A 12,055-nucleotide genomic window follows, 5' to 3' on the forward strand; every position below is an offset into this window, starting at 1 on the left:
GCAGGGAGCTATGGGTGTATCTGTGAGCACGACTCCTCTGGGGGGACTGCGTGCGGATGGATCCTTCCACCCTGAATCCAACTCACGCCAGGTCATCCTTAACGGGGACACGGCCTGGTACGGTATTTAGAAGATTTACCACCAAAAAAAAAAAAAAAAAAAAAAATTTTAACTCTTGTTTTGTTTTTATTTAAATACATTAAATATTAAGTTGTTTTGTTGTATAATCCACTTTTGCAATAATTATGTGACCTATTTGATTTAAAATGGATTCAGGATTTTTTTTATCCTTTGGCAACTATGATAATGACGTGCAACGGTAAGTAAATTAGATGGACTGTACATTCAACATACTTCTTAAGAATGGTAATTCTTTAACAATAAAGTATATTTACTTACAATCTACAATAGATTTTTTTGGCAATAGGTTAGAAGTAAAGCGGTACACTACAAATAAGTTATAGTCTCGTGTTTGCCACTCCTGGTGATTTTTGATTAATATGTATAAATATGCATCATTTTTAGTTTATAGTCATTTTTTTCATTAGTCGTCAATTTTTTAATTATTTAAAATATTAAATATTTATTCAATTTGATATAGAAACACTAACAATTTTATTGCAAAACTTTGTCAGTTGGTCAGCCATTTTTTTAGTAGGTACGGTTTTGGAAACAAACATGTTAGATTAGGTTAGTAATATAAATATCAATAAAGTTTATGTGAACCCATAAGATAAAAAATACAAAAAAGTCTAATTTTTGAAAAAAAATAACTACGAAAATAAATAACAAAAGTGCCTCAATTAGCAAATCAATCAATTTTTTTAATCGATTTTTATTATGATACCTGTAAGAAGAAGTCAACGAAGCGATGTCGTTATGTAGTGTGTAAAAGTGATACACGCTCTAAATCATTTACAAGACAATGCATATTATTTTATAAATTTTTCAAAGCCTTTATTTCTTTATAAACAACGTTATTTCTTTAATAAATAAAAAATGAAATGAAAAATAAGATGAATTCTAATTTAAATTAATATAGAGTGTATCCCATTTAAGCAAAAATAACTTGTTTTTTATACTTCTGTACTGTTAGGTATACTTGTATTTTTATACCTTTCTACATATACGAATCTACGAATTTTTATAATTTGGTTAGTTACATTACAAAATGTACAATATTTCAACATTCACTAAATAGTCACGAATAAGCTTATATGAATATTACGCTGGGAGGACAACAATAACTGACCATTCGACCATATTTCTTCAGGGTATTCAGGCAATTTGAAAGATTACTGTTTAAAATGGTTTATGATTAATACCAACCTTTGACAATATATTAATAAAATCAAATAATACTATTAGTATTCTAGTATTATATCTACTATTTTATAAATGCCATTAGTTTAAAGACTCTAGAATATTTAAATGTACCTTACGGCAAAAATTGTTAAATTACAATTACTCTAAAACTAACACTTACTAATTTGTAGCAGGCAGCCATAACAAGAACAACAACATTTCGTGGATACTTCATACCTTCCATTTGTTTCTCTTTGATCAAATCTGCGCAGTCAAGTATTTCTTGATACATCTGGTTTTCGTAAAGAAGGTCTAAGAGAATTTGATATGATATAATTTGATCAAAAAATCCGGATAGCTCATCTGATTTGAAGCACTGGAAGACAATGTTTGATGAAATATATTGAATTATATTATTACTTCTATTCTGTATCAGTGTGAACAACAAGAATAAAAAGAAAGTATAACAACTTCTTTTTTGTACTACATATATTTAAATGTAAAAAATATCTAATAGGATTAGTGAATCAAACCGTTTTTGGTCCTATCAGACCATCATTATTGCGTCTTAATTATAATGTGTGTAGCATGATTAAAAAGAAGGTTTAAAAACCTTTTTATTACATATTTTAGTTAATAAGTTAAATACATAAGTTCAATTAAATTAAAAACTATTGAAATTTGATGTCGATAATTGAAGATACTCCAGTCGTCAAAAAGAAAATGCCACTAAACCTCTAAAAATTAAACGAACAAGCTGAATTTTGCCAAAAATAGTAATTTTGGGACTCCAAAAAAGATGCAAAAAGTTTACCACTTTTACCCTCGGGCTTCCCCCTAAAACCCCCCACGTATGGGGGTAAAAACGCAAAAAACTCTATTTACTAAGAATCTGTACGCCGTAGAAAAAAATGTTTCAAATAAAAAATGTAACTGAGATAATTTTAAATAAAAATGTTTATTAGCACTTTTTGTGTAGAATGAACCGTTCTCTCCCAAACAACGGTTGAAGTGACCGTCGATTTTGAATGTCAGTTACGTGCACGAAATCAATGTTCAATAAAATTTGTATCAGCTCGACGGTAAAAATTCGATATATTTTAATCCAAGTGTCCTATCGACAAAAATCAAGATGCATTTTAAAGATAAAACTAAGTACATATAAAGACAAAAACTAATCCACGACCTTACAGCTTGGTGTTTTTTCTTCTACTCTTTTCTCCTTTCATTCATGACTCAGTAAAATGTAAACTCAGAAGATTTACCAAACTAGAATTAAGATGAACACCCAAATAAATGAAAAATAAAAGCCTAAAAAATTATGAAATAATATTAAAAATATTGAAAAATATAATACAATGGGAGAAAAATCAATGAGTAACTAAAATGCTGCCCGATTTTTTTTTTCTATGAAACAATAGCAAACTTTATTCAAAAGAAATATATTCATCACTAGATTTAAAACAAGGTTAAAAAGATAATTCTAATGGTTGTCAACTTTAGGTGATTAAGATCATGTTGATCCAATGAATTATCAAGTAACGATCTAAATAATTTGCTGAATGAAATACTGGTCAATTTTCTATATTTATATTTTCTCATGATATTTTCATTCACCTTTATCGAAAAAGATACAATAGAAAAAATCAAAGAAAAAAAATATTGATTGTAAAATTAATTTATGTGAAGAAGAACAATCAGTTGTTACATAGAGGATTATATAAATTATAAGCTGAATTTGTACATTTTCTATTAAGATTATAATTATTTCTTTTAATAGTTTTATTCAATAAAATATATTTACTTACTTCTAAAGCTAAATCAGGTCTGTTGTAATGATGGAATAGACGCAGAACAACTGGACCAAAAACAAAACTTCCAAATCTGAGTTCCTTATTCTGTTTATTGAACCTAAAAAAACATATTTGAGATACAAAAGAAGGGTTTAACGGGTAAGCAGCTGAATTAACGAAACCAAGAGTAGTATTGTTAATTCAGCTGCTTACCCATTAATCCCTTCTTTTTTGTATCTAACTGATCAGCTGTGATCAAACGTTCATTATACATATATATATATATATATATATATATATATATATATATATATATATATATATATATATATATATACATATATATATACATATATATATATACATATATATATATATATATATATATATATATATATATATATATATATATATATACAGTAGACTCCCTCTATAACGAGGACTGAAATGGCAGACTAATTACCTCGTTATAAGCGGATCTCGTTATATCCAACAACAATAATATTGTGCATACATATGAATATGTAGTTTTCTAAAACATTAACTTTCTATAGTGAAGCCATTCGGAGCAATATAAGATGCTAATAAATATTGTTTGAATAGCGTTTTTAAAACAAAGTTGTTTATTTTTATTGTCAATGAAATGCATTAAAACAAAAAAGAGTTGTTTACTTTTACTGTCAATGATATACGTTAAAACAAAAAATCTGTATTCTGTAAATATGTATAAAGCGTATAATGTTATTTTGTCATTTTTGACTGCTTTAAATTGTCCAGTATTTTATCTATCATATTTTCTAAAGATGTGAAACAGTTTTATGCTTCTTCATTTGCGTTTTGTCCTTGGATAAAGTTTCTGACAACCTTTAAAACACTTTCCACATCTTATCTATTAGGACCCATATTATTAGGTGTGAATGGTCAACCCAATACAATGACACTTGTGAATCATAAATTTTACATTTCCGACTAAGAATCATAAATTGTAAGAAGTTTATTGCGGGCGGCCCGCAGTTAAAAAGGGTATTTATTTATAGCTACGGCCGGGCCAAAACGTAAAAAACACGTTTTTCAATCTTATTTGCTCTCGTTATAAGCAAATTTACCTCGCTATAAAGGGTTATAGTTCAATAGAAATTTCACAGGACATCTAATGTACCTCGTTATAAGCGAAACCTAGTAATAACCGTGTTCGTTATAAAGGGAGTATACTGTATATATATATATATACATATATATATATATATATATATATATATATATATATATATATATATATATATATATATCTCAGGAATTCACTGTTTCATTTACCGAGAATTTAGTCATTTATTGTTGTATAGAAAAGAACATTTCAATATAAAAGTACTATGATGAATCATTTTTTCATGTAAACTTATAATTAGTTTTTAACAAGCAAATCATTGCGATAGTTGCGGATATTGTTGTAAACATCAAGTATTACTATCATTATTGATATTAGAAGAATATAATTAGATTATAATACCAAAATAAAAAAAAATTTTGTAAGTGGTAAAATCAACCTTCTCATACAATGGTGAAGCAGCAGATAATCTAGACTTAAAACATTCCAAACATAGTGAAAAGGCAGAACGTTTAAGTGAATAATGAGAAAAGATCTCAAATCTGCAAAATAGAATCCTGAACACAAACATTTGATCTGCAAAAGACCCATCCTTATGTCATATTACAAACGGCAGTTGAATTTTTACAACCTTGGTATCCATGTTGGTAGCACAAGAAAGGGGGTTTTTAATGTTTGGCTTGAACATGAAGGTGGGTGAGGAACCCAAGGGGTGGAATCCTGTTTGGAAGTACATAAAAGATCATGTTAATCCACCTGTTACAAACTTGGTTCTGTGGTCTGACTGTTGAGGTGGTCAAAACTGCAATATTAATCTAGTAATTTTGATGATGCACACATTGCACAACCATCCATCTCTCTATTTTATCACTTTAAGATTGTTACTACCAGTATATACCTTTCTGGCTAATGATTTAGAATTTGGGGATATTTAGCACTCTTTAAAGACCCAACAGTGCTTATACAAGGATGTAAAAACAATTTATGTTATGAAAGAATGTAGGAGAAAAAACAAATTTGTTGTTAACAAAATAGAAAGAGGAGAAATGGTTTCAATTGACAAATTATTGGAATGTATCACAAACAGGAAAGTTGACTCAGAGAAAAAGAAAGTAAATTGGCTCAAGACTCACAAATCAAAGTTTTAAAGAGTGAGGCTTTCTTGCTCTACATAAAATCAGACACAGATCATTCAATCAGACACAATCAGAGTTGGATCAGCAGTTATGTCCATCAGGTAAACCACTACCCAAAGAAAATAATAAAGATCTGAAAGAAATATTAAAGCTAGTACCACAAGATCTAAAACCATTTTATAATTTCTTAAGAACAGCTGAACTTTATTAATGGTTTTGGAGTAAAAAATGTGGACTTTAACTTGATGAAGATGATTAGAATTATTTGAAACACTTGTAAATAATATTAAAATTTTTAATTCTCTATTATCAAATATTTTATCCTACATTTTGTATTAATAAAACATGTTTCATAATTAGTATGTGAGTTACTGTGTTTTAAAAAAACTTATTTTCTTTTATGACCTAAAAAGCAAAAGAGACTTATCCAAAAAAAAATTTTACATAGAAATAATTGGTATTATTTTTAATTGTGTTGAAATAATAATTCCAAATTTTACTGATATAATGATACATCATAGGTATACTATACGAAAATATGTGATTTGTAACAGATTATAGACTTTGAAGCTATTTATCTCACAATCGCACTTGTGTGGGTTGACTCTTTTTTGCATAACACCATCCATTCTCTGCTGTTGTATTTTTGTTACAGCTTTCTTTGTTGTTTTCAACAATTTTATCTGAGATTAATATATCAAAAATCTTCTTGAAGGTTTTAGTTTCCTCATTCTGAATTAAATTATAACCAGTTGGTTATTACCTCTCAAGGTAAAGTCCATCTCCAACAATTAAAATACTTTGGACATGTTATGAGAGCAGACACAGAAAACATATCCAAGGAAAGTCAGAAAGTCAAAGATCACAAGGAAGATCTCCAACAAGATGAATCAGTCAAATTACAGGCATATGCAAAAGACCTATGCATGAGTTAAAAGAAATGACCAGAGAGACAGATTTTTGGAGACGATGGACAATAAATGATATCACCATGACGACTACACTCTCTCCAGGGGGTCAGGATTGAAGAGCGAGACATACATGCAAGATTATTATATGTTTACCCCTTGAACATGGTGTATTTAAACTGCAGCTCTGAGAGTTATCTACCCAACCATACTTAATGAAGTCATGTGTGTCAAACCAGGTCTCATCTAGATATATTATTAATCTGTTGGACTGTCGATATTCTTTGATTTTATTATATCTAAACCCGCAGTCTATCAAAATATTTCGCAATGTCACTAAACATTGTATAATAATGTTGGATAATCATATAATGTTTATTAAATTGCTTCCATCAGGAGTTGTATATAGTAGAACTCTAGGGGTAGTATACCCCTGTATGGCGTTGAAACTGGAACTCACTGGATACTCATAATTACTTTATTGGTTCTCTAAGTACAATAATAGACTGTTAACTCTTAATTCTTAATGCCGTTATTTTCCGGGTATTTAACTCACGTGCGTTTGTTTATGCATTCATGTTTTACTAATATAATTTGTACACAATAATAAATAAGCTTTTGATTACATTGCAAATTTCACTAGGTCAGCATCTCAGTAAATGTGTTCTAGTTACACCGATATTTTCAATGTCATAAACAAACAATCGCATTGAGCAATAAGCAATGATTAATGTTATTAAAAGGATTTGAAATTTTTAAACTGAATTGGGTTATTTAGATCTACTTCTGGATGCTTAATTAAACCCCATTACAATTGGTAGTAATAATCAGGATATTCCCTTAGTCCATTCTGGATCATATGTAGTGTATCTTGTTTTCCTTGTAGAAATTATACAGAGTCCTTCAAGTGACATTCTTATCGACATCATTAATTTTTCTGAATTTTTCATTTGTTTGTTTCCATTTTAAATAGTTATTTAAAGTTTTTTTAAATTGTCATTATGGATCGTTTTGTATTTGTAAGTTGACTTATTCTATTTACAATAGTTCTGTCAGAGTTTTGTTCATTTTCTTTTTTAAACACTTATATATGTGCAAAACAATATATTGACACAATGTAGGTCTTTGTTTTTAAATTTTAAACTATTTTCAAGATTCTGGGTTAATATTTTCCTCAATTTCAAATGGTCGCGAAAAGGCCATATTTGCAGTATGATTTAAAACACTTATCACATGTCGTAAAATACTAAACAAACTTTTAACTGTACAGCACTGACACGAGTCACTGTACAGTACTGACACGAATCAACAATGTTTCTTATGTGTACACCCTCACCAGCGGTAGCGCAGTCCAAGTAGTATGTAAAATCTAATTTATGAGAACCATTTTATAACCCCCTCATGCTGAAAGTTTTACATTAGTTTTTTTTGTTTCCTTTTTGTATAAATATGTTTGGGTTTTCTTTCTGTTAAATAAATATCAATGATCATACCTGTACACCATATACAAATTGTGTATGGTGTCATATGTACATTTAATGTGTCAGATTAATTATATTAGTGTTTGTATTATATTTTTTTTTCTAGTTTGACCCACATAGCCTTTACTCAGGGTATGTAATTCTATATTTAGTATTTATACTTTACTTAATCAGTAGACCCATTTGTACCTTTCGGTGTTGGGCCGTTTATAATACAATTCATTAAATTACAATATTTTACAATCTTCTGAGGTGTCCTAGCTCTTAACGAACTTTATCCATTCCTTCCTATTGGATGCCATCTGTGTTGCTTCCTGCCAAGTCTTACCCTTACTATGCAGTATCTGCGAGTTGTCACTGTTCCATTCTTTAATGGGTCTTCCTCTTCTATTCTTCCCTATTGGTTTGGCATCCCACACTCTTTTTACTTGTCTATTATTGTCCATCCCGGTTAGATGTCTGAACCATGCCAATTTGTTCTCCTTGATTGAGTCGAGTATCAGTTTGATTTTGAGTCTTTCTCTTATTTCTTCATTTTTGATTCTATCAGTTCTTTTTACTCTGATCGTTCTTCTGAGGTATTTTATCTCTGTTGCCTGAATTCTGCTCTGATGTCTTTTGTTTGATATCCAATTTTCTGCTCCATATGTCACTGTAGGTCTATATATTGTTTTGTATATTGTCATCTTGGTCTTTGTTGATATTTTTTTGTTATTAAGGAATCCTCTATTTAGTGCTTGGAATAGTTTTCCTGTGTTTTCCATTCTGTTGTTAAGATCATCCTTGATGTCTTTTTTGTTGTTGATTACTGTTCCTAAGTATTTGTATGAATTTGTCTGTATTATTTTTTGTTGGTCTATCATTACTTCTATTTGAGCTTCCGTCCCTTGTTTCCTTGATATTTTCATTATCTGAGTCTTCTCTAAGTTGTATTTCAGTTTTTCTGCTGTTTCCGCAATTAATACTATGTTGTCTGCAAATATACACATCTCAGTGTTTATCATTTGCATTCTGTTCCAACCGATGCAGTATTTCTTGAATGTTTTCTTACATTCTTTCACTATCTCATCTATTACATTTATGAATAGCACTGGGCTGAGACTTCCCCCTTGTCTGACTCCTTGAGTTGTTTCAAATAGTTCTGACTGTATATTTAACATTCTTACTGTATTTGTTATTTTCATGTATATACTCTTTGTTGCTTCTATTAGTTCTTCACCTACTTGCTTCTTCTTTAGGCTTTCCCATATATCCTTTCTTTTGAGTAAGTCGAATGCTTTTTTCTTTCTTTAAGGCTTTTCTCTATTACTTGTTGTGTGATGAATATATGGTCTTGTGTGTTGTGTCCTTTCCTGAATCCACTATGTAGGTCCTCTAATTTATGTTCTATTTCTTTTCTGATTTTTCTTGCTATTATGGTTTTGTAGACTTTTGCTGCTACACATAGTAGTTCTATACACTCTATAGTTCTTACAGTCTCTTGTGTTTCCTTTCTTGTATATAGGTATAATTACTGCATTTATCCATTCTCTAGGTATTACTTTTCTCTTCCATATTAGGTTATATATGTATAACAATTTTTCTTTTACTTTTACTCCTATATATTTCATCATTTCTGGTGCTACTTCATTGTTTCCTGGTACTTTTCCAATCTTTATCTTTCTTATTGCTTCTTCCAGTTCTTCTTTTTCTATAGTTTCTGGATTTTCCATGTTTCTCATGGCTACTCTCTTGATGTGGCTTTCCTTCTCCATTGTATTCGCTTGATTTCCATTCAGTATCACCTTCCATCTTTCCATTATTGTCTTATTGTCGTTTATTACTGTCCCGTTCTTGTTCATTAATTGTTTCAGTTTTGTTTCTTTGTTGCTTCTTAGGTTTTTCAGTGTTCTATGAAGTATAAGGATTTTTCAAATATGTAAGAAACATTGACTTATGTTATTTATAATTTATCTTGATTACCATTAACTGGGATATTGAACTGCCCTTATAAATCGTGTCAGAGAGTTTATAAATACTATACCTGATATTTAAACTGAATTTGCTGCCTTATAGTTTTCTTGTCAATTTCGATATTACCTTGAAGTGGGTATTTCAATGTTGTCTTACATTTGGTTTTTACTACTGAGATTATCATATTGTATTTTTTGCTTTTTGTATTGAAAATGTGTGTTATTCTTTGGAGATCTACTTTGTGACCAGTGTAGTGCATATTATTTGGATCTCTCTGTTCGCCACAAAAGGGTTAACTTATTTAATGAATGCATTGTTATGCTTGAAGTTATCTCTATTTTTTATTGCATGAAATTTATTATGTGATATAAAATTGTGTAAATCAATGTTAGGTACTCACTTTTTTATCATCTTGACCACCAAATCAAGATCTTTTTCATCTTTGGATAGATGTATCATATTTTTTAAGTCCTCTGTAAATACCATGTGCTTGCCTTCATCTTGACTAAACTCAAACATCTTTTCTTTGAATTTTTCAGATATATTTTCCATTTGTTTTCCTGTTGTTTGGCATTGTTGTAAAAATGTATCAATTCCTAATGTTACCTTTGAATATAAGGGTCTTGCAGCTAAAAATTATGAAAAATTCTAAACAAAACTGAATTAACACAAACCTATATTTAAACCTCAAATCAGCCAATGAAGGAGCATCTCAATTATTGCACATGTTCACTATAACCAAAGAATATAGACGCTTATAGAATAAGCGTCTATATTCTTTGCTATAACTGTGGAAATAATTTTTTTCAATGGTGTTACAGAATAGAAACTAATAAATATTCCCAAACAAACAACAACTGATAAATATTACCCTTAAGTTACATGGAAATAAGAGATGGAAAGCAAATGTAAAAACAAATAAGATATCACTAGGTGATAATAAATCACATGAATAAACAGAATAAAGGTTTCTTCAAAAGTTGTTTGAACCTGCACCTACAGTATTCTACAAGTGAATACTTGGGCAATGATTAGTTTAATACTTTCAGTAAGTAGTCAAAATGTGACAATTGCACAGACTTGAGAGAATTTCCTGGATTTTAAGAATCTCAGAACAGATCATAGGACCACAGATAATTGTAAGAAAGATAAGTATTAAAACGACGAAAATGCATCATATTTCTGACATGTAATGTTAAGAAGATAGCATAGCAAAGGGAATTATATAATTTTTACTTACTTTGTATATTAACAGCCAACCGGAAGCCGTTATTTATTTGGGGCACCTTTGAAATAGTACACTGACTACTTTTGAAAACAAGTGATAATAATCTGTTAGACAACATGTTAAAATCAATTAATAACTTTTATTCAAAACTCTTGTATTTAGTTTAGATTCAACCTAACCTCATACAGCAGGTATTGAGGTATTTAACCTCACTTCTTCGTTTTCGTCTTCTGTAAATCTGTACCTAGGTGTGTATGTGTGTTTAACCTTCTACTACGGACGTGGTGCCCACATGACCCCCGACTAAATTCAAATTACGCCCAATTTTTTATTTTTGTTGTTATAGGTTTGTGACTCGCAGGTACCTTCAAGTTACAGTGACGTCGATCGCTTCATTTATTGATGAGTTTTTCAGTAGCGTGGTATTTAGTTTATAACTATCTAAAATTCGAAAGGGGTCATTTTGGCACCACGTCAGTGTTTGTGAAAAATTTACGAAAATGGCAGGTTCATCCAAAACAGTACATTACGGTGATAAAAACTGTGAAGAAACTCTGTTAGCATGGCATGACGAGGTAGAAAGTGAGGGTAGCGATATGAAAGAGTCAGGTGGCTCTTTAAATGACATTGAAACTGAGCATGATACAGATTCGGTAGTAGAAGATGATAGTGAGGGAGCTAGTGGTGACTTGTCTTTTATAATGAAACCAAAGGGAATGCCCTTGAAAAAAAAATGTGCAAATTATAGTTCAAGTAGATGTACTAGGCGTTGGCCTATGGCGGTATTTTATTCCATCATCGACATCGCAGGAGTTAATTCGTATATATTAAACCAAAGCTATCCGGAAGCAAATAACATACTACGGGCAGTATTAGTGAAGCTATTCGCCAAACAGCTCGTTTAACGACATTTGAATAGAAGAATTATCAATCAAAGACTTCCAAGAGAATTGAGAATTAACATCAATAGAATACTGAACAAACCGATGATTGATGAAAACGTGCATCCCGATATGAACCACAAACGAAAAAGATGTGGGCTCTGTCCACGAAAAAATGATAAAAAGACTAAGAATTCATGTGATGTTTGTAAGATATTAATGTGTGATAACTGTAGAGCTAATATTTGTAAAGAACGTACAAAGT

General features: G+C 30.1%; 1 protein-coding gene across 1 annotated transcript in view; it reads right to left on the reverse strand.

Moving 5' to 3' along the window:
* LOC140440636 (pentatricopeptide repeat-containing protein 2, mitochondrial-like) overlaps window positions 1-11,111 on the reverse strand; it is a 54,168-nt gene extending 43,057 nt beyond the window's left edge. Inside the window, exons 1-4 of the mRNA XM_072531006.1 lie at window positions 10,922-11,111; window positions 10,082-10,310; window positions 3,114-3,216; window positions 1,487-1,681 (exon numbers count right to left, since the gene is read on the reverse strand). Coding sequence (XP_072387107.1) covers window positions 1,487-1,681; window positions 3,114-3,216; window positions 10,082-10,310; window positions 10,922-11,027 — 633 coding nt within the window. The 5' untranslated portion in view covers window positions 11,028-11,111. The remainder of the gene's footprint in view (window positions 1-1,486; window positions 1,682-3,113; window positions 3,217-10,081; window positions 10,311-10,921) is intronic.
* Between the last annotated feature and the right edge of the window lie 944 nt (window positions 11,112-12,055).

The sequence above is a fragment of the Diabrotica undecimpunctata genome, chromosome 5 (assembly GCF_040954645.1).
Source record: "Diabrotica undecimpunctata isolate CICGRU chromosome 5, icDiaUnde3, whole genome shotgun sequence".
NCBI lineage: Eukaryota > Metazoa > Arthropoda > Insecta > Coleoptera > Chrysomelidae > Diabrotica > Diabrotica undecimpunctata.